This window comes from Fusarium oxysporum, chromosome 10 (assembly GCF_000149955.1).
Source record: "Fusarium oxysporum f. sp. lycopersici 4287 chromosome 10, whole genome shotgun sequence".
NCBI classification, from domain to species: Eukaryota; Fungi; Ascomycota; class Sordariomycetes; order Hypocreales; family Nectriaceae; genus Fusarium; species Fusarium oxysporum.
In genome coordinates this window covers 434,565-455,740 of record NC_030995.1, presented here as the reverse complement: position 1 = coordinate 455,740, position 21,176 = coordinate 434,565, and the positions used below count along the sequence as shown (strand labels likewise).

The 21,176-nt window shown below is 49.4% G+C and overlaps 8 protein-coding genes across 10 annotated transcripts; 7 read left to right on the top strand and 1 right to left on the bottom strand.

Annotated features, from left to right (window-relative positions):
• Positions 1-46: 46 nt before the first annotated feature.
• On the top strand, positions 47-2,378 carry FOXG_13742 (GTP cyclohydrolase II). The gene is made up of 2 exons (XM_018393741.1): positions 47-1,645; positions 1,705-2,378. Exons 1-2 carry the CDS (start codon positions 527-529, stop codon positions 1,750-1,752), a joined length of 1,167 nt encoding a protein of 388 aa, XP_018253058.1. The 5' UTR covers positions 47-526; the 3' UTR covers positions 1,753-2,378.
• A 59-nt stretch (positions 2,379-2,437) lies between these two features.
• On the top strand, positions 2,438-7,491 carry FOXG_13741 (uncharacterized protein). 2 transcript variants are annotated; one of them, XM_018393740.1, is made up of 3 exons: positions 2,438-2,825; positions 2,878-5,761; positions 5,808-7,491. In XM_018393740.1, exons 1-3 carry the CDS (start codon positions 2,566-2,568, stop codon positions 5,820-5,822), a joined length of 3,159 nt encoding a protein of 1,052 aa, XP_018253057.1. In that variant the 5' UTR covers positions 2,438-2,565; the 3' UTR covers positions 5,823-7,491. The 2 variants fall into 2 exon arrangements, with proteins under 2 accessions (XP_018253057.1, XP_018253056.1); XM_018393739.1 differs by having other exon boundaries at positions 2,878-7,491.
• Positions 7,492-7,543: 52 nt separating this feature from the next.
• On the top strand, positions 7,544-8,545 carry FOXG_13740 (uncharacterized protein). The gene has a single exon (XM_018393738.1). It carries the CDS (start codon positions 8,002-8,004, stop codon positions 8,428-8,430), a length of 429 nt encoding a protein of 142 aa, XP_018253055.1. The 5' UTR covers positions 7,544-8,001; the 3' UTR covers positions 8,431-8,545.
• FOXG_13739 (30S ribosomal protein S24e) lies at positions 7,791-9,851 on the bottom strand. Its single transcript, XM_018393737.1, has 3 exons — positions 9,595-9,851; positions 9,044-9,291; positions 7,791-8,982 (listed from the first exon to the last, which is right to left on the bottom strand). Exons 1-3 carry the CDS (start codon positions 9,675-9,677, stop codon positions 8,903-8,905), a joined length of 411 nt encoding a protein of 136 aa, XP_018253054.1. The 5' UTR covers positions 9,678-9,851; the 3' UTR covers positions 7,791-8,902.
• A 134-nt stretch (positions 9,852-9,985) lies between these two features.
• On the top strand, positions 9,986-12,440 carry FOXG_13738 (uncharacterized protein). The gene is made up of 2 exons (XM_018393736.1): positions 9,986-10,380; positions 10,442-12,440. Exons 1-2 carry the CDS (start codon positions 10,144-10,146, stop codon positions 11,228-11,230), a joined length of 1,026 nt encoding a protein of 341 aa, XP_018253053.1. The 5' UTR covers positions 9,986-10,143; the 3' UTR covers positions 11,231-12,440.
• Positions 12,441-14,919: 2,479 nt separating this feature from the next.
• FOXG_13737 (uncharacterized protein) lies at positions 14,920-18,843 on the top strand. Of its 2 annotated transcripts, none has more exons than XM_018393734.1 (2): positions 14,920-17,645; positions 17,704-18,843. In XM_018393734.1, the coding sequence occupies exon 1, from the start codon at positions 15,928-15,930 to the stop codon at positions 16,534-16,536; it is 609 nt and encodes a 202-aa protein (XP_018253051.1). In that variant the 5' UTR covers positions 14,920-15,927; the 3' UTR covers positions 16,537-17,645; positions 17,704-18,843. The 2 variants fall into 2 exon arrangements, with proteins under 2 accessions (XP_018253051.1, XP_018253052.1); XM_018393735.1 differs by having other exon boundaries at positions 15,137-17,639.
• A 311-nt stretch (positions 18,844-19,154) lies between these two features.
• Positions 19,155-20,672, top strand: FOXG_13736 (peptidyl-prolyl cis-trans isomerase-like 4; the record flags this gene model as incomplete). The annotated part of the gene is made up of 2 exons (XM_018393733.1): positions 19,155-19,234; positions 19,295-20,672. 2 exons carry the CDS (start codon positions 19,155-19,157, stop codon positions 20,670-20,672), a joined length of 1,458 nt encoding a protein of 485 aa, XP_018253050.1.
• Positions 20,673-20,835: 163 nt separating this feature from the next.
• Positions 20,836-21,036, top strand: FOXG_21242 (uncharacterized protein; the record flags this gene model as incomplete). The annotated part of the gene is made up of 1 exon (XM_018401550.1): positions 20,836-21,036. The coding sequence occupies one exon, from the start codon at positions 20,836-20,838 to the stop codon at positions 21,034-21,036; it is 201 nt and encodes a 66-aa protein (XP_018253049.1).
• Between the last annotated feature and the right edge of the window lie 140 nt (positions 21,037-21,176).

Sequence of the window (21,176 nt, the reverse complement as noted above, 5' to 3'; positions counted from 1 at the left end):
GCAAGTCCCGTCCTCACGGCCGAAGCAGTATTGTAAGCATTTTGATAATACGGAATATGTTCTTGACGAATGTTATATCTTATCAATTTCAATAGTTGACCTGATATCATTGATCGTTCTATCAAGACATAATCGCATATTCTCGCGGATATAATCAGGATCCAACCCCGCGGTGAAATTGTCATGAGCGCGCGTGATGGAAATGTCGTAGAAACCGATGACTAATGAGACCAACCCCGTTTTGTACCCTTGAATTCAAGCAACCCCACCATTCTATCAAGTCATGGTTCCGCAAACTATCGCCATACACAGAATTACACTACTCAATCCATTGCTTCAACACAACAGGCTACACACGGCCATTCTGTATACCCAATTACCTCTCTCCCGCTCTTTGTAACAACGACTTTACCTCCCACCGATCGAATCACATTTAGCGAACCGCTCCGCCCGAGTTTGCGACACTTGAATCCGAATCCCCCAAAACCCGATCGCGGCGCCGTCCTTGCCCGCCTCAAGCCAGAACATGCCGTCTGATACCATGACAGGCTCACCGGCGGGCTCCAGCTCAGCTCTGCCCTCCTTCTACTCTCCCAAGACAGAGGCCGCAGATGCTTCTACCTCGCACAACGAACAATCCCTTGAGCAATCCATAGACTCATTGTCACTCTCCCCCGCTCCCTCCACTCCCGCCTCCGCTTCCGTCTCCGCCCACCCCGATCCCGAGACGCCGATCGGCCAAGAACCTCCGCCTTCACTGCTCTCGCCATCATTCACACCCCCCTCTACACCCGGAACTTCTACACCGTCGACTGCCGGCCTTCGCGGTGTTCCTGTCGATAGCTCCATTCCTTCCGGAGGATGCGGATCCAAGAAACCCAAGCTCCTCCAGACTCTCCCGGAGGTTGAGTGCATTGTTCGTGCCCGTATTCCCACGGTAGCAGGCACCGAGATGTTCTTGCACCTGTACACCAACAATGTGGATAACAAGGAACACCTTGCTATTGTGTTTGGCAACAATATCCGAAGTAAGAGTCTGGATGCTGTTCGAGAGGGCGAGACCGAGATGGACCGCATGGTGCGCGGCGCATACACAGGTAGACTGTTCCCCGGTCGCACAACCAGTGGTGTCGAGTCAGCAGCGCCTCAAGAGCAACAGCCACCGCAGCCGTCAGACCAGCCTCCCCTGGTGAGAATTCACTCCGAGTGCTACACGGGTGAGACAGCATGGTCAGCGCGATGCGACTGCGGAGAACAACTCGACGAAGCTGCTCGTCTGATGAGTCTACCTGGTAACAAGGCCGGCGGTATTATTATTTATCTGCGACAGGAAGGTCGTGGAATTGGTCTTGGCGAGAAGCTCAAGGCTTATAATCTTCAGGATTTGGGATCTGATACTGTTGAAGCGAATTTGTTGTTGCGCCATCCTGCTGATGCTCGAAGCTATGGCTTGGCTACGGCTATGTTGCTTGATCTTGGACAGCCAGAGGTTCGATTGTTGACCAACAATCCTGACAAGATTCGCGCGGTTGAGGGCCCTAATAGGGAGGTTGTGGTCAGGGAGCGTGTGGCTATGGTTCCTCTGTCCTGGAAGGGTCGGGGAGGGTTCAGGAGCCAAGAGGTGGAGGGCTATCTTAAGACGAAGGTATGTTATAATAAGACAGACCAGCTCCTTATAAGCTGTCAGCTAACAATGGATCTTAGATCGAGAAAATGGGCCATATGCTCGATATGGCAGCGCTCCCACAGTAGACTATCAAGACATAACGAAATATACCAATATGGAAGATGTTGTTTGGCCAGGAGCTCTTGTCATCATTGAATGGAGTTTATCGTCGTTCTTTGGGATTGATTGACGGCGTTGGCGGCAGGAGCTTGATGTATATGTAGACAAAACCACACACCCAATATGTTCGGGAGCTGCGCTTTGCATCATGACTTGCAATCACTGGTGCATTGTTGGTGTACAGGCTCAGGATACCAGAAGCTGATTATATCATAAGGTTGTTATCATTTATCATAAGACTTTTCTTTTTTGCCCAAACCTCAATGTGTTTACAAGAACAAGATGCTTGCTATCCAGGAATGGAACAACTTTGGCTTTGTACCCTGATGATCTAATTCCATTGGTGTTGGATTGGCATTAGAGGTTCATATTTACACCCACACCCACTTTCTTGGAAACCAGATGTCTTTGAGGATTTAAGAATAATTTGAGCCAGTAAATAGCGATACAATCTCAAGCTATGCAACTATTCGCTAGAAAATGGGTAACAACTCGATATTCGATAGCTTAATATCCTTTCTGCACTTTCATTTCCGAAATGGTCGATCCTAAACGGTTGTCGTTGATAGTGGGTCGGGCCTTGTCGTTGAAGGAGCTGCTGTGACGATTTTACAGGCCTAGCTCTTTTCTTTGCCGGCGCGTGTCAAGCTTCTCAAAATCGCATCTTCAACTTCTTTTCGCGCCGATTTTCGCATTTTCACACCGCATTAGTTCTTCTTTTTTCCTTTGCGACTTTAATATAACCATGCTATCATAGGGTACAAAAGAAACCTCCCATAATGTCCACGACGATTCGTTTGCGGCTCGTCATCCGCAGACATGCCGTCCCCGACGTTAAACTCGTCTGGCCTTGCGTCGCAAACGACGATTTGACTGTGGCTAGGCTCCTCGCGCTGGTCAATGAGGTAGTGCCGCTTGAGAGTGGCGACTGGGGTCTTGAGGACTATGTTGTCGAGCTGTATGATGGCAAGGGCGATAGTTTCGAGCTGCTACATTTTCAGCCCGTCGGCAAAGTTTTGAAGGAGGATGACCAAGTTTTGTATGACCTGCAGCTCTTCCCCCGATGTTTTCGCATACTAACAGTTTCACAGAATAAGATCACTTTCTACCGACGATTTAAGACGACGAAGACTCAGCGGCCGACACCAAATATCCTACGACGGAAAGCATCTTATCGATGGACTTGCTTTTGGAAGGCCGTGGTTAAGGGCGCCACGCGATCGTCCAGCACTTGACCTACCCCCTCGAAAACGAGCACGTATCACACACGAAGAAGAGCTCGACGAAGACGACGATGATGGTTCATATGCGGACGAAGAAGACCAATCAGAGCAGCTCTTGCTGAAAGACTCTGTACCCCCTGAACTGGAGGAACCGGGCAGTGTTCGCTTGAGAGCAAGATTTGTGGACGGCGATCAACTCGAAGAAGAGGACGAGGATGAAGACCTTGACGACGAAAACGATTTTCAGCCTATAGAAGAAGTTCACGCAGAGTCTGCGGTAGACGAGGAGGATGAAGACGACGCTGAAGGTAGCGACGAGGACAACTTGGATGCGGATCTTTCTGACGAGCTGAGACTTCTGCAAGAAGACAATGCCATAGTCGAGCAAACGCCTGCTAAGGAACAGGAAACCCTTCTTTCGGGAGACAACAGCCAAGATCCACAAGCACTTCTGCCTACACACGGGTTCGACGTGTCGTGGCTCGACAAGATCACTGCTCTGCGAGCTGCATTTCCCCTGACTCCAGTTTCCACGCTGCAAGACGAATTGAACCAAAACAAGGATCTGCGAAAAACATACGAAAAACTGTCCGAAGCCAACAAGCCCGTGATCAGCTACGATGAAGCGCTTGAACGAGTTCTTCTAGGCCCCGGGCTCTCAGATGCGCCGTCACTCAATCTCGACCAGCCTAGTGAAGATGAAGACCCAGAAGATCGAATATTACTCCTCCCTGGTCAGGCGGAGACTAAGGACGCAACACGCCCATTGATTCAAGAGATTGAAGAAGAGCCAGCGCCTATTAGTACGCCACGCGTGTCGCAGAACCAGACATCAAGACCTTTGATTAGTGAAGTCCCTAATGAGGAGGAAGATGCATCGAGCTCCAGCAGTAGTTCAGACTCTGACTCCGATTCTGATTCTGACTCTGACTCTGACGTGGATATGGAGAAGAAATCGAATTCAGAATCGGACAGCGACTACGACGATCCGGACGACGATTCAAGTGACGACTCTGATGTCCCGGCCCAGACACCTTCACGGCCAGCCAACACCACCCAGGAAGACTCTGAAGACTCCGACTCGAGTGACTCTGATTCGGATTCAGATTCTAGTTCCGATTCAAGCAAGGGCGCTGAGGCTACCAAAGACTCCGCTGAAAGTGACTCGGATGACAGCAGCGACAGTTCAAGCGACTCAGACTCCAGCTCAAGTGAATCCGATTCGGAGTCAGAGCCCGAGGAGATTTCATCGAAAAAGCAGCCTCAAACGAAGCAACCGCAAGCTCCAGAAAACTCCGAGCCCAAGACCAATGGCCAAACTGTCAAAGCAGCACCCGAACCCGCTCAAGGGCCGAAGCCGCCTGGAACTGGGCTGGCGAAGACGCAGAAGAGGAATGCCCGGAAACGAGACGCCAAGAGACTCAAGGCTATGCAGGCCCTGGATGATACACAATCTCAGCCGTCTGTCAATGGTACTGCAAGCGAGGAAGTTGAGCTTCTGGCTCGAAAGCGGGCACTTCTCAGTGCCGTGAGTGATGAGCAAGGGGATGACCCAAGCCCACCCAAGGACGCACCAAACAAGGAGGCCAGACCTATGATAGTCGAAGTCGAAGAGGAAACACCAGCCGTCACTACGAGCCAAGACGCAACCCCAGTCGAAGAAGAGCCTGCCCCGGCTCAGCGCCGCCACAAAGTCGACATGGGAGCCGGACGACGACTTCTCCTCGGTGCTCTTGGATTAAAGAACCCAAAGACCAAAGCGGATGAAGACAAGCTTCGCGACAGTCTAATGAAGAATGTGAAGCCTCTGCAAAATCCTCGAGTTCAGGCTGAAGAAGCCAAGGTCAACGATGACAAACCAGCAGAAGAGCAACCGGATGAAGATCCTGAAGCATGGCGAAAGAAGATTTCTTACCGAGCTGTCGAATGCTGTCATGATGATGTTGTGTTGAGTGAGCCACCATTCCCATTCGTACAGCGATGGGACCCTCAGCAACAATATGGATCGATGAGGAAGAGAAAGAGAGCATCGCAAAATTTCAACGATGAGAGCTACTACGAAGAGGATTCTCAGCAATGGAATGGTGGTGAAGAGTGGAACGATAACAGTCAAGGGAAGAAGAAAAAGAACAAGAAGCGAAAAAACAAAGGTGGCTATGACGGAGAATACGACGAAGAGGAGTCACCCGAGGGTTCTTTTGGTGGGACAGGAGCGAACGGTGATGAAGATATTGTATTGAATTATGATGACATTCCAACCAAGCATCGCCCCGAGGAGAGTCAGTTTACAGACACAGATGATCTCCCTTCGCTGCCCTCAGATATCAGTACGCTCCCCGGCCTTACGCTGTCCGACATGAAGCCAGGAATGGTTGCCACCTGGAAGCAGTTACTCATGTCCAAGGCGACCAACTGGCAGCCCGAAATGGTACCCATGACCGGGCTTATCCTTTCGATCAGCGAGGACAACTGCATGCATGTCCTTCTAGCGAAGAGGGACCGAGAGGGAAACGACAAGGAATACGACGAACACACAGGTCAACGGATTTATGCAAAGTTCGAAGCACCAGACCTTGATGAAGACGAAGAGGACGACGGCCGAAGAGAGATTCCGTGGGCAGAAATGTCCGACCCGAGACTGGTCCAGCCAGCACCGCCACCTGCTATGCTGGAGACTTCTGCTAAGAGCATAAAGCTTCAGGCCGAACAGAACAAACCCGTACAGAATGGAAATTCCACGGCGGACAACAAGGTTAGCGCGAGAACAGATCCCGATGAGACTATGGCTGAGGAGTTAGATACGCAGAAAGTGAGAGCCGAGGTGGAGGCCGATTTGAAGGAACAGGAAACTGAAGGGAAACCCTCAGGAACCGACAAGTCAATATCGATCCCTTCTGGTCAGCAACCACCACGACTTGAATTTACGGCTTCCGGAAACGACAGTCTGATCAGCAGCTTTGTTCAGCCTGCTGGGTTGAGTAAAATTGACAGTCCTCTCCACCAACTACAGGAATCTATGCAAGCATCCGTGTCCCAGTTGCAATCTCTTTTGTCGCGTGATTCAGGTAAGGGTAAAAAAGATAACGGGGAGAGAGAGAAGCCAGAGATCGATGAGTCGGATGGAGCAAAGGATGCAAAGGATTCTGAAGGAGAGCCGGTACCGACAGTCGAAGGCAGCTGGGACGCAGTTATTCCTGATACTATACCCTCACCGGATCTGCCACCACTGCCGACAAAAGACGACGCACTTGTCGACCATCGTTTGTTGGTGGTGCCCTCATCTGCGGGTAGCGTTCGCAGTGGACGGCAACCCCCATCAGTCAGCGGCCTTGATGACCTACCAGAGGAGCGAATTGAAGAAACAGTTGAAGGGGGCATAGTTGATGATCCTCACGGGAGAACCGCCAGCCCACAAGTGACGAACGAATCCTGCCTGAGAAGCAGCAGTCCCTTTCCCTCACTGGAGGGAATTTTTCATACAGCAAGGCAGACACAAAGTCCTCTGAAGTTCAGTCAAATGTCAATGCCCCGGTTCATAAAGTCCGAAAAGAAAGATGGGGATTATGAAGAGGCGATGCGAAAGTTGGACGAGGGTGAGGAGTCTGATCGTTCACCTGATCGCAACAAATCTTTACGGAGCTTGTTTCCAAATGCGACACAGCCTGAATCTCAAAAGGAGAGTCCCCTGATATGCTCGTTCAAGAGCGAGGGATCGAAGCCTGAAGCATCTGAGGCTAAGCATGTTGCGACACCAGCGACATCTCAGAAAGTGAAGCAAGAATCACAGTTCGTCATCCCAGAGGGCAGCCAGGTTATCGAACTGAGCTCTAGTCCACTATCAGTACAGTATACCGAGGACTATGCCCAAGACAGCGAAGACGAAACTTATCAGGATTCTCCATTGCCACAGGGCTCAGGTTGGGTGCAGAAGAAACATAGTGAAGTCAACACGCGAAGCCGGGGAAAGAGTCTACCCGCGACGGATGCGAAGAAGACGACAAGTGTACAAAGCCGAACTACACGCGGACAGACATCTGCTTCACTGGCTCAAGAGGTGTTGACGAGTGCCTATAGTCAGATCAAGGGTCGTAGGAAGACAACACGAAGGTTCTGACAGACACAGGATGGTTCCAAGTTATGGAAGTACTGGAACGGTTGAGAAAGGATCTTTTGCATCGGGCGCTCCATCGCCTTATTTCAGTTCGAGCAGCAGGGGTATGAAAAGGATTGGTAAGGGAAATTATGTATCAAAGCATTCTGTATTTCAGGGAACATGGCGTTGGGGAAGCATAGCGTGTCAGCCCAGCGTATGGCTCAAGACAAAGGATGAAGCTGGTTAAAATCTGCACCTTAATAAAACAAGCAAAGAAACAAGAAACAAGAAACAAGCTTGAAAAATAGCCAAGATTCACGAAACTCAAATCATTATTCTCCTTCTCATTCTTAATGCCCAGCGTCTCATGTGAGGACCATCACGAACCCGTCCTTTAGCCCCAGTGCCTGTCTCAGCGCAGTCCTAGCTGCATCACGAGCAGCGCACCTCAGCCAACCAAGTTGTTTGAGCGAGCAGATGATGCAGCGAAACAACCCACCATCTTTTCGCATCTTGCCTGGAATTTACCAGTTAAGCCTAATTTTTGTATCTGTTCTAGCGTCTCATGAGCACTTTTTATTGAGAACCTGTTGGCTATTGTCGCGTGGTTTGAATGTTCATCATGGGGCTGTCTTGGGGAGATATAAGTATATTGTTCGGGGTATGGAACGTGAGGTTTGTCGGTCCTTTTTTTTTAAACTTGTTCTGCTTTGTGAAATTGTGACTACTGCTGTTGTGTTCATTGGGGAACTGTGAACCGTTTGGTTAAGACGGGTATATAACGACGAGATCAACCTGTTGAGACGATTATCTACCACTTTGCCCAGAAATCAACCAACTCACACGGAATATCTTGATATAAAAGCATACCAACTGCAAAGAGAAACAATACCGCAATCATGTTGCCTCTCAACTACATCTTTACCCTTCTCGCTATGTTGAGTATGGGCCTCTGTCTACCCACTCAGACACCAGAGCCTCAACCTGCACCTACACTCTCACCCGGCCTCCCAGACACAACAGGTCTTCCGGTTCTTCCAGGTGGTTCATTCTTCGAAGAGAGACAAGAGAGAAACAACGCCAACCCATCTGTCTTCAACCCTCCCGTCACAGCTGCCCCCGATCAAGCAGAACAATTGGCGAGCATGGGCTGGGCGCAAACAACCTACTACGAATGCAAGACGAGAGATGGAAAGGAGCGCTGTGGATGGCATATCCCCGTGTACAAGGCTGGCGCTGAGGGCCGACAAGCTGAGATTGTGCACTGGAAGGTCGTCGTTGGAATCGCATTGGGGTTGGCGATGTTGATATATGGAGGATTGTGGTGAAGAGTTGATTTGAAGATGCATTGGGTGGAGTTTGGAGTTTTGGATAGATATGTTGATACCCTCTTGCTGCTGGGCGGCATCTAATTGATTAGAAACATTCCGTATTTCTCTCGCATACCTTCTTTTCGCAGTGATATAAAGTCATGAGTCATGCATTCACGAACCGTAGAGCCAAGTAGTGAAAACCCGCGTAAACCAGAGACGTTGTTATTTTTGATTTTGGTCCGAAACCCGAAGAACACCATTGATTTCATGCTAGTGTAATTGAGAAAAGACGCCGGTGAAAGCAATCCTCCTCATCGAGTCCAGAATAGCCCCCCGCCATCCGCCCAGCAAGTCCCTGTACCCTATGCCGATGCCGACGCCGACGAGGATGGACCGTAAATGGACGCACCACCGCATGCACGCAGCCATAGCTGCTCCCCAACCAGCCCGAGGATATACACAAGCCCAAGCCAAGTCATCGAGTCGTTTATTTCTCCTTCTTGGCCTTGGCACCCTTGACCTTCGCCGTACCACGGAGGGTCTTTTGTCGGTTCTTGCGCTGCTTGCCTGTAGTTGTCTGTCAGCCTGACTAACCCCTTTGAACTCTGATGATTATGGTGAAACGCACGCTGCTGTCGGGAGGCACGCTCGGCCTTGGTGGCGAGACCAACCCGCACCAATCGGTACTGGGGCTCGAACTTCTTCATGGCCTCGGGGGAGTCATAGACGAGAGCGAAGCCGGTGGTCTTGCCGCCACCGAACTGGGTTCGGAGACCGAAGACGGAGATCTGGTCCTTCTGGGCCTTGTAGAGAGAACCGAGCTTCTCACGGAGCTCCTCCTTGGAGATGTTGGCTCGGTTGGGGTGGAGGATGTCACTATTAAACGCAATCGCCGGTCAGCCCAAGAGTTCCCAAGCACAAAATGATAGGCCCTATGTCGTGTCCCATCGTATCCCATCATCGATGCTTTATGCCCGCCTGTCCCAATTTCTGAACGTGTTTTCGATAAATTCGTTATGTGGCGTAGAATCGTGCAGAACAGCGATATATCGAGCGGGGAAAAAGAGGCAGGCGAGTTCAAGCATCGACTCAGGTGATGGTATCGACGAAGCAGCAACCGCGCGGTGCGGCAGACGCAATATGGAGACGTATCATCAAGAATCTGAGGGTATCACTCACACGACCATCTGCTTACGGCCCAGCAGAGGGTTGCGGATGAACTTGCGAGTTCGGAGGGTGACGGGGGAGTCGTTGTCCGCCATTTTTGCCGATTGTCGTGATGGTCTCTGGGGGTTAGTTGACGGTGGAGAGACTGGGCGTTGATGGGTGAGATCGTTCGGTTGATGAAGTTGTCACACTGAAAATCCAACTTTGGTCGCTTAATTTGGTCCAACCCTAATCTCGTTGCGCTTGTGCGCGATTTGATGCCTCGATTCTGAGGCGCAAGCACACAAGGGTTTTTTTTCGTCGAAATCACGTGGAGGGGATCTCGGACAATGTTCGGGCGAGTGAGCCTGGGAATAGTCGGATATTACGAAAGGCTTCGGCCTCTCAAGTTGGAGATGTCCAAGTTTCAACTCCAGTCTTTGGTGGAGATAGTGTCGTCAGGCCACTCCAAGTCCACAATTGAGTTGTTGTCTGCGATGATTCCAGGATGTCTCTCACGTAGTTTATACGAAATATACGAAACTAACAAAATTGAAAACAACGGTTCCATTCGCCTCCAAAATGTCGTCAAGCTCCAAACAAGTTGACCGGTTCTGTCATCAGTATCTCCAGCTCCAGTCTGACTTGGACTATCCAGAAGCTTCACTGTTGAAGACTTCTCAAGTTCAAGATGCGTTTTATGAGAGGTTATTCGCTGATGGAGCCGTGAGATATGGACCTCCTCCACGGTTTCAGCTTCGAGTTCTCAAAGAGCTCATGTCCAGAATTGAAGCTAGCATTGATGACTGGGAAGAGTATGTAAGTCATCGTCGTTAACATCACTCTGTCTCCTTCTCGTATCATTTACTAACATACCCAGGGCGTATCTGATGACTTGATGTCTGCACTTTCACTCTTTCTTGCAAACCCATTGCCTTCAGAAGCCACTTCTGCTCAACAAAAGTCCTATGTCACATACCATCTCTCTGAGTTATGTGAAGACAACTCAGAGCCAAGCCCGCAGGCGCCTCATATCACCCTTCTTGAGAACCATTCTCTCATCTCAGGCTCAGGGACCACTGGTCTACGCACGTGGGAGGCTGCCCTTCACTTGGGGTCATACCTTAGCCAGAACAGACACATTGTCAAGGGAAAGCGAGTCTTGGAACTAGGAGCTGGTACAGGATATCTTTCTATTCTTTGCGCCAACTTTCTCGACTCTCAACATGTCATAGCATCAGATGGCTCTGACGATGTGATCAACAATCTCCCCGATAACCTTTTCCTCAATGAGCTTCAAGATTCCATTCAAGTAACCCCAATGGACGTCAAATGGGGACATGCACTCATGGGCACCGAAGAGGAGAAATGGAATGGTGGACGTCCTATTGATGTCGTGCTAGGCGCCGATATTACTTACGACAAGAGCGTAATCAGAGCCCTGATCGGGACTCTGCGTGAGGTATTTGACCTTCATCCACATGTGGAGGTTTTCATCTCAGCGACACAACGAAACGAGAAGACGTTTCAAGCGTTCTTGGACCAGTGCCAAGCTAACGGACTCGCCGTCGAGGTGATACAATTCCCAATCCCAAAGCGGGAAGTTCAACAAGGGCCTTTTTACAACGATAATGTCGCTATCCATATCTGCAAAGTTTCCAGAACGTAACCGGGCCCCTGGAATCCAGGGCGACACTATACTCAATTCATGTCAATAGAGGGCGGGAGCTAGGATAGTGCAGTCTGCCAAAGGGAAAACTCCTCTGCATTCCAGTTAAGAAGTCGGCGTCAACCAGCGACATTCGGATGTCTCACCATGAATTATCTATACAGAATGCGGCATCTTGATAATTCGGGAGATCCAAAAAAGCACAAAAGCTGAACGACTCAACTGCCAAACTATTGTTACAGAAAACACATCACGGCTAGACAGAAACTTGGTTGTAAAGCGTCGTGCCACTGAAGTGATAATCGGCTCACGATAAGCGCTGTGGCCATGCGGTTCGTGGCTAGGTGCCGCTCGGCTGGCTGTATTTGTCATGGGATTTTTGACGTATCAGAGACTTGAAGACTCGGATGCAACGGGCATAGCAATTGCATGATCTTGATATGTCACTTGAGCTCGGATATGGGGAAAAGTCACACCACTGCATGTCAACCATGATGATACGTCTGAACCTTGGCTCAAAGCATGGGCCCACGGTTAGCCGACCCGATGAACCTCTTCATCAGACTTCTGTTTGCCTTGAAGAAATGCTCAATTGCACAGATTGAAGACATGGCAAACTCCCCAACAACTTTGTTGCCCCCCAGATACAGAACCGCACTACAAGTTGGCCTAGGCTTTCGAGGCCATTGGATGCTCAAATAGAACGCCAGAATCAGCCTCCGAGACCCCTGAAGGCAATTGGGTTTGAGTTGCGGGGAAGAGCGAAAAGGGTTGGCTCCAGAGGGCACAATCTAGAAGCTGACAAGCAGGCGATCTGGGCTGATGATTGGCTTTGCCCCGCGCTCGATGGCGACAGGTGCTTATTATCCTGTTGGTAGTTGGAATCCCGTCAAGTTGGTCAGGTGCCCCGGGGTGTTACTCTCTTACCAGCCAAGAACGTGGCACCCTTGGGGATGAACGGACAAAGAGCCACGGGATCAGTGGCCTCAACTTGAAGACGATCTGGGTGTAGTAGGTTCGGGAGAGTGACGCTGGAGGCCGCGGGCTGGAATGTACGCTCCGGCACGACACTATTATTCAGACTGTCGATAGTCCGTCATTGCACTCGCCTTCTTAGCGGGGAGTAGTGCTGAGAAGACTGTGTGAATGTTGATAATGTCTTCAAATAGACTGAAGTTCTAAATGGTACAAACTTTGCACTGTGCTCTATCAATTGGTGATCTGCCTCTTGAGGCTGTCCGTTGAAGGAGGAGTTGAAAATGACGATGGAGGAGATGAGTTGTCTTGAAAAGCAGACTGACACACAACCTCAATGCCCTGATACTACGTCGATGTACGTCGTAGGCGTACAGAGTGTAGCACGATCCAAACAGAAGCTTTTGCTCATCGTCACTTGATGCTCAAGACTTCATACCACTTGCGTAATGGGCATATCAAAAAGAGACTTTCCTAGCCGTGAATGACACACACTGACGATTACCCTAGACAGAAAAGTGTAGTTTGCCGAGAAACACTTACATCATGGAACGAATCAAAGGCGACGAAATGGCAGTCAACGTTTCTGCCTTGTATGCAAAGCCGATCCGATTAGACATACGTGAGAAAGCTTCTTATCGGAAGTTTTGTGGTCTTTGTTTCCGGTGATCGATTGACATGAACTAGCAGATCAGGTGAAAGCTTGCTCAAGCTCTGAGCCACAAATGTGATCAACGAAGAGCTATCGACATGTTTCGTGTTGATTACGATTGAATTCCCCAGAAAAAAAACCTTCCTTTTTGCGGACTTGAATGAGGTGATGTTGGTGTTTGAAACGTCATGTGTCTTTTCCCACCAATCCGTCGGCAATCGGCTATGCAAGCAAGTCGATCACGATGAGAGAGAGCAACGCCCCTGAAAATCAACTGATGATCCATGTTGCATCAATTGAATTGCGTTGAGCTGTGATGTGAATCAAGGAAAAGAACGAAAATATACTTAGAATGTATATTTTTCGTCTCATCTTAAGCTCCCTTGTTTATTTCGGGAAGAGCTCTACTCTTGCAGGGGCTTATCCTTGACCTTCAATTTACTCTGCAGCCGGGGACAGCACCTCAATCGTTATCGTGAGGATACAAGGGTCAAGCAAGAGTCCACAACTTTTTCAAGGACGGGGAATTGGGGATTACGCGTTGTACTGTTCTGTTACAGTTTCTTTCTCCATAGCTGTATCAAGTCCGCAAGCAGCCGGGCAATTCGTCACGATGGAACCTGTTCGCAACACCAAATCACCCCACGATATCTCGTTATCAACCCACGAAAAACTCCCGCCTGTAGCCGTTTCTAACTGCTTTACAGTTTTGAGTGAGGGGAAGGGTTGCAGCCCGGGAAACAGGGCATCCATTCACCACTGAATTGGAATTGGAGTGCCTTATCACCCCAGCTCAGCGGCACAGTGCAGCACCCAAGCCCTCCATGTGCAAATCCTCTATCTAGAGTACGTGCGGATATCATCAAACACGCCGCATTTTCCCATCGTGACCTCTTCTTGCATTGCCGGTTTTTGGAACTACTGCAACGTTCTGTTTATCAGGCAATCACTTGTTTTCACCGGCTGCAGAATATTCTGCACGTGGGGTCAGGCGGTGACCCCAGGGAAAGGATCTCTTAGAAGCTGCAGAGATTGTAAAAGACCTGGAGAAGCAGAATCCACTGTTTTTTTGTGAGAATGCCGGTCAGGAATTAAAGGGCTCAACACCAATCGTCCATGGCACGGGCACCATTTACTATCCCCGGCGCCACAAAGTCCTCGGCACAAGAATTGGACGAGTTATTTTACATAAGAGTTGCTCTTTGTAGAACACTATCAATCGCATGAGGACGTGAGGGGGAATTGACAGCTTCGGTGCTGTACTTTATTGGAGGAGATGTCGCTGCCAAGCAATCAATATTCGTATAGTGTGCAGTAAGCAGGCAAGCCCCGGGGAGCAAGAAAACTTCAGACCTTAAATTAAGGTGCCAAAATAAACTCGTCAAAGAAGCCCCTAAACTTATGATAGTTCACCTAAGTATTTTTATCGCGTAGAATAGAGGTCCCAGTATTCTTGCCTACCTTTGGCAAGTGCTGCATGGTGCTTCAATATCAGCCATATCTACTGTATCTCGCTCAAACTCCGGACCGGGCTCAACCGGGGAAGCATAGCAAGACGAACGTGTTTGCGTCTCCATATCAATGGGGAATCAATCCACTTTCCACGTACGCTATGGTATATCTACAGTAACATCAAACAAGGAAAAGAGCTCTAGATCGAGTCTGAATCGAAGACTTATGAATAAGAAAAACCTCGCTGTCTCATGTCCTGGAACATCGGTTAGCTGCTAGTTGGGTGAGCTTGTAAGCAACCAACCGTTTCTGGGAATAGCAAGACATGAAATGTCTTGATATCAACATCTGAAATCATGCTCATTGAGGTGGATGATGGCGCGAGAGCCACACGGCGATTAACGTTGTCAACGACAACTCACCAAAGTAACCCAACCCAAAGAACCCGGTGAGAACTTATCAGACCCTTCCATTCTGTTCAAGAGCTTCAAGAACTGGGAATAACACTGTGCCAACCTGAATACAGTGGAAGTTAGGCCAGTCTAAAAAAAGGGCTTCACACCACCCACCGCACACATCATAATCGCAGCGCATCCCGTCACATCGCCAGCGGATCCACAACCAAAGCTTGATGCCCTGCCCAGGATCTTCTGGTCAATCCCTGTTCTTCCCTCTCGTCTTGATTTCCCAGGTATCCCAATAGGAGGGGGCCGGCCCCCTCCCCCGTGGCTTCGGGCTAGCTTCAGTGAGTGCAAGTTTGCCGTTCAGCGGCTAGAACCACACAGTCTTAACTCATAATGAACAAGCAAGACGAGAGAGAGAAAAACAGAGTGTGAGAGCTAGACTTACAGTGGACAAGGGCTCTAAATGGTGGACAGGGGGGATGATGAGTGTATTTTCTACTTCCAGACATGGCGGTTCCTGGTGCTGACTCGCTGGTTGAGACCTGGAGATTCCCCTTCATTTCCCATTCCAAGGCTTGGGGACTGGTGTACCTGGATCTCGTACTTGGTACATTTGATACTCACCCCTACTCAAACCTACCCCTACAAGCTTCACTCAAATTCGATCAGTTCAGTCCAGTTCCAATCTATTTACTGACCCCTCCCGTAAGTTACATACCGCATCGACCGTAGCGCAGCTATTCTAGCGGGAGTGCCAATCCATATCTTTATTAATGAAGCACCCTGCTCCCCCCGTAACATGAGCATCATACTACTTCTTATCATCCATCGACAAGCTTCAGTATAACTACACCAAGCACCCCCGTCACTTCAATTCTTGTTTCCCCATACTCATCCTTCTTACTCTCACATATAGTCAGTTGACTGCTCGTGTATCGTGGACATTCCAAGCTCCTATCATATACCACCCACACGTTTTCTATACAAGCTTGAGATTGGCCCCCTTCAGCCTTGAGCAACCACGACGTATTATCCGACGATCGACACCTAGTACCTACATCTTACATTGCAGCTTGCATTTACGATATGCTGCACCGTCAAAGGCCATAAGAATATTTATACACTGGACGACCCGACTCTAAGTGTTCGCGACGACACTATAACCGCGACCCCAACTTATACATCCTCCTACCAATTACTACATAATCGCTTCGATGGTCTCGTCATTAGACGTGAGACCCCATTTCTTCTCCGGGCACAACCGATCAACATCAGTATCAAGCATCAGTAGTACACCAGCTTCATATTCAACAAGTCCAGCATCAAAAATGGCATCCACCGGCGCACAATCATATACCCTTGCTCTTCAGAAGTACATGCTTCTGACAGAGCAACACCAAGAACTATGCGATCGCCTCGACCAGATCCGACCCGAATTCAACATGTCAATCCGTTCCCACAATTCCTCACCATCCACATCGCCAACCCGATCCTCCTCATCATCCCTCTCGCTCCCGCCCTCACCGAAGCGCCACTCCCGGAGCGGACGACACCACTCGCGCTCTCACGCCCGGTGCAGCGGCTGGGAAGACCGCAATGAACTTACCACGATTCCTGATGAGGAGACCATCTACGAGATCTCGGCAGAGGAGCAGCGCCTCTCCGAGGTCAACGAGAGTATCAAGCGCACTTTGACAGAGCTTCTCAACTGCAGTAGTGTTCGCGCCGATCGGGCGTTTAGGACATGGGTGCAGACAAGACTCATGGAGACTGAGAAGGAGCTTCGTAGCGGACGAAGGAGACGAAGCTCTGGAAACGAGTAAAACCGAAAATGTTTACTCGTATTCTTTTCGCCATCACATCATATCGACACATACTCACGCAATGTCAATGGCTGACTTACGCGGTGGCAAACATACGCCCCCCAACACAACAAAACTTGGCATTAATTCTAATACCTCTCTTTTGTCTTTTTATTTGCATTGGCGAAGGCGTTTACGGTCTCAACTCGAGCTGGGAAGAGAAGGGAAAAGCTCACATTCTTACATTCTGGGCAATATCGGATTAGGGAAATACTACAGCATGCCTTGCGAGAAAGCGATTTTGGGGGGTCTATTCGTCTTTATTTATTCCCCATACCCACTTCACTTACACACAGTCTTCACTTCTTGTCTATTACTTGACTTTAGGTTCTACAGAACCAACTGCATATCGCGGGATCGTTCCGTGGCTTTTTCTTTTTAACCTTTCATTTACATTCTTGCGAAAGCCACGCTGGATCTCGGAGGCATGAAAAAACGCCACAAGTTTATTATCATCATGAAGATCTCCCGAGGAGGAGTTAGTCTTGTTAGCGATAGCATCAAACAATGCAAATGAATGCAATTTCGCAAAACAACCTTATCAATCCAACTTCCATCTCTGTAAAGTGACTGCATTCCCGGGTATCATCACCCGGTCTACCACATTAAACTCCAAGAATGCTATGACCCCAAAATGCAAAACATCCAATTACACTTCTCTACCCCGAACTTCTCTCTCCCCCAAATGCACGTTCGGCCGGCCCCGCTCGCTGTTATTGGAATTGCAAAAAATAGATAGCGAAAAAACACGCGTCTTACCCACAAAGATCGTCCCTCCTTTGAGTCCTCCCCCCTGCTGCATCAAAAACCCGTTGGGGGAAATGAAGATCATCTCGTGCACACTCGCTAGCCCAAGATTTTTTTTTCTAACTAATTAAGCGCCCGGGCGCTTCTTTTGCGATAACGGTTCTGCGCTAAGAATGTCTCTGATATGAGCTACCAGTGCGCTTGGGCTTAATCGATCAAGATCGGGGAATTCAGTTTTTGCCACTGCGTACACCGCTGATGTGGTCTGGGGCTGAGGATCGACTAGGTTGTGCACACCGAGAGGTGAAAGATGTTGAGTGTAGGTGAGTGTGTGGTACTGTAGCATGACCGCCAGGGACTGTGACGTTAATGGACAAGCAGGTTTTTCGATGTATTACAGCACAGCACAAGCTGAAGGCAAAGCGCGGATGCTATGATGCTGTAGGGTGGCCTGGGCGGTTTGGTTCTAGTGATTGTTACATCACTGGATAAAGAACAACCTTTGAACTTTGACTGAGATGGTTAAGCAGTTGCTCTGGGTGAACAGTCATTGCTGAAGGCGAAGCAAGGTTGTCATTATGGGGAAACCATGTCATTCCCGTCTTACATGAAGCAGGATAACCATGATCCTCAATCCACTTTGAGCCTCGAAGACGTACCGGGAAGTCTACCCTAGCGCTCCCGTGAATGACTTTCTACACGGTTCACCGAGACGTCACCTCAGATCACCGATGGGAATGACTTCAACCCGTTGTCGATCATCACAGCAAAACGACAACGCTCCTCCAACGGTGTTTCTTCAAACGGCCGAGACCAATCTTATCACATATCTGATAGGATTAACCATGATGCTTTATCCCGGACTGTCAAACCAGAGCCTTGACGTGATATGACGTAAACAGGTCAACTGCGCAGGAACATCGAGATCGGGATAGCTTCACCTTCCAGAAACAAAGAGTCTCACCTAGAAACACGAATCCTTGCCCGTCATGTGGTTTGGCCTTCGGCGATCCGGACATTTTGCTCCATGTATACGCCTCCTTGGCACTCTCTTCTATATCAAGAATACAGAATCATGGTTCTGAGCGAGAGGAAAACTTTTTTTCGTTTGAGGGATAAGAGGTCTTGCTAAAACGTCATTTTAGCGGTTCTTGTGGGTTGACCAAAACAAGGATGTGGATTAAACTGAGAGCTGTTTTCTTGGAGTTTGTTCCACATGATAGAGTATCGGTAGTTGAGCCTGCTAGACATGTTGTAGATTCTTGTCTGGAAGGGAGTTGTTGGTGCGCGATGGAGATCATGATTTCTTCTTTGACCCTGTGAGAGGCGCACGGTGTAGAAAACTGGTTGATAGGACAGCGTGAGAATCTCAGAAAAGAAGTTGCTCAGTTATAGAGAGCACGCCAAGACGTAAATTGTTCAATAAGTTAGGAACGTCTAAGTGGAATATCCCGATGTAAGACTGAGTATCGTTGAAATAAGAAGGGAGACGCTGGGGGCCAGTGCGTACGTGGTATCGAGATACATGACATAAGAGCTGTGATAGAAACTCTTCAGAAAAATGTCTAGTCTCGTAATACTCGTCACGAATGGATATGGCATGCTGTTCTGGTGAACTTGAAGTCATCGTGTGATTATGTAATTTTATCGCCGCCACCTGTGGCGCCTTCTCAGCGCTCCTTCTCGAAACCTTCGTGACAGTGGCTTGGGGCAGCTACATCATTCAACCTTCCATCTATTCTTGGGAGAACGCGTCCTTCTCTTCACAACCTCTTTTCGCATTGAATCAATTGATTCGGCGTCGCGTAAAAGAGGAGATACCGCTGATTATCATGTCAGTTCTCTTGGAGACCAGCGAAGGTGACATTGTCATCGATCTTCTGGTCGACCATGCACCCAAACTTTGCGAAAAGTAAGTCATCCCGATGCCACCTTGTTTCTATCACCGAGTCTGAACTAACAGATGATATAGCTTTCTGAAGCTCTGCAAGGTCAAGTATTACAACTTCTCACCTGTTCACTCTGTACAGAAGAACTTCTCCTTCCAAACCGGCGATCCTCTTGGCCCTCTGTCCAAAGATTCCGATGGCGGCTCTTCAATATGGGGTCACGTATCCGGCGACCCAGCGAAACGAACATTCCCAGCCTTTTTCCACCCCAAGTTGAAACACTTGGAGCGAGGAACAGTCAGCATGGCTACAGCCCCCCTCCAGTCCGATCCTGATACACGAGTGGCTGGATCTCAGTTTATTGTCACATTGGGCGAAGACACAGACTACTTGGACGGAAAGGCAGCGATCTTTGGAAAGGTCGTCGAAGGCTTTGAAGTACTGGACAAGATCAATGAAGCGATTGTGGACGAGAAGGGCTACCCGCTTATCGACATTCGAATCAAGCATACGGTTATTCTGGACGATCCCTACCCTGACCCGCCTGGCTTGAGAGAACCGAGCTCAAGTCCCCCTCCGACCGCCCAGCAGTTGAAGACTGTTCGAATCGAAGACGAGGCAGCATTGCACGCAGATGACAATGTCGATGAGGAAGAGTTGGAAAGGAGGCGTCGCAATCGCGAGGCACAGGCGCAAGCTCTCACTCTGGAAATGATGGGAGATTTGCCGTTTGCAGAGGTCAAGCCTCCTGAGAACGTTTTGTTCGTTTGCAAACTGAACCCCGTGACTGGCGACGAAGATTTGGAGCTCATCTTTGGCCGTTTCGGCAAGATTTTGAGTTGTGAAGTTATCAGAGACCAAAAGACTGGCGACAGTTTACAATATGCATTCATCGAATTCGAGGACAAGGCGTCATGTGAGGCAGCCTACTTCAAGATGCAAGATGTTCTCATCGACGATCGACGCATTCATGTGGACTTCTCTCAGAGTGTCAGCAAACTGAGCGATGTGTGGCGAAGGGATACGAACAGCAAGCGAAGGGCGACTGCTCACCGAGGCGGATGGGGAGGTGTCGATGAGCTCGAGAAGCGCCGACAATACCGAGATGAGGGAGAAAAGATTACGGGTGGTAATTACAGAATGGTCTACGGGGAAGAGGAAATGAAAGGCAGACTGGGGCGCGGTGGACAGAAACAGGAGAAGGATGATGCGCCTCCTCCAAGATCTCAGGATGATGAAGGGCCATCACGTCGACGAAGTCGGAGTCGGAGTCGGAGTCCGCGGCCAAGAGATCGAAGTCGGGATCGATATCGCAAACCACGAGATGACCGTCAAGGCGACCGGCGCGATAGAGATCATGATAGAAACCGATATCGGGACCGTGGCCACGATCGTCGAGACCGAGGTAAAGAAAGGGATCGATTTGGACGGGACGATTATGATCGCAGGCCAAGGAGATAAGGAAGGACTGGTGGATTGCGAAACACAATACAGCAGTGCAACCCTCACAAGCACTGGCGTACTGAGGCGCAATACCATTGACGGCAAGCGCTTAGCGTTACTCTGCTATGCAACAGCTTCAGCTAATTTTAATACGGAATGCATCGTACGGCATTACACGAAAATGGAATATCCCCATAACACGAGTTTGACAGCTACCTTGAAGGAGAACCTCGTCGCTGAATTCAATGCTTTACTTCGTGATATGCAAACACCAACTTCCTCTCATCTCACATACGGTCCTTCACCGGAATTTCTTCTCCAAGCAACGGAAGACAATGTGGACTACTCAGTTGAACACACACTGAACACCGTCTACGCATGAGCGATGTTATTCTGACCGAAATGTACCGATGACCGTGGGTCGGCGGGGAGGATCTGTCTCCCGCTGTTGAGCGACCACAGCGTCGCTCTGGATGGGATCTCCGGGCCTACCCCATCTCTTTTTGCCATGGCATCGCTTGC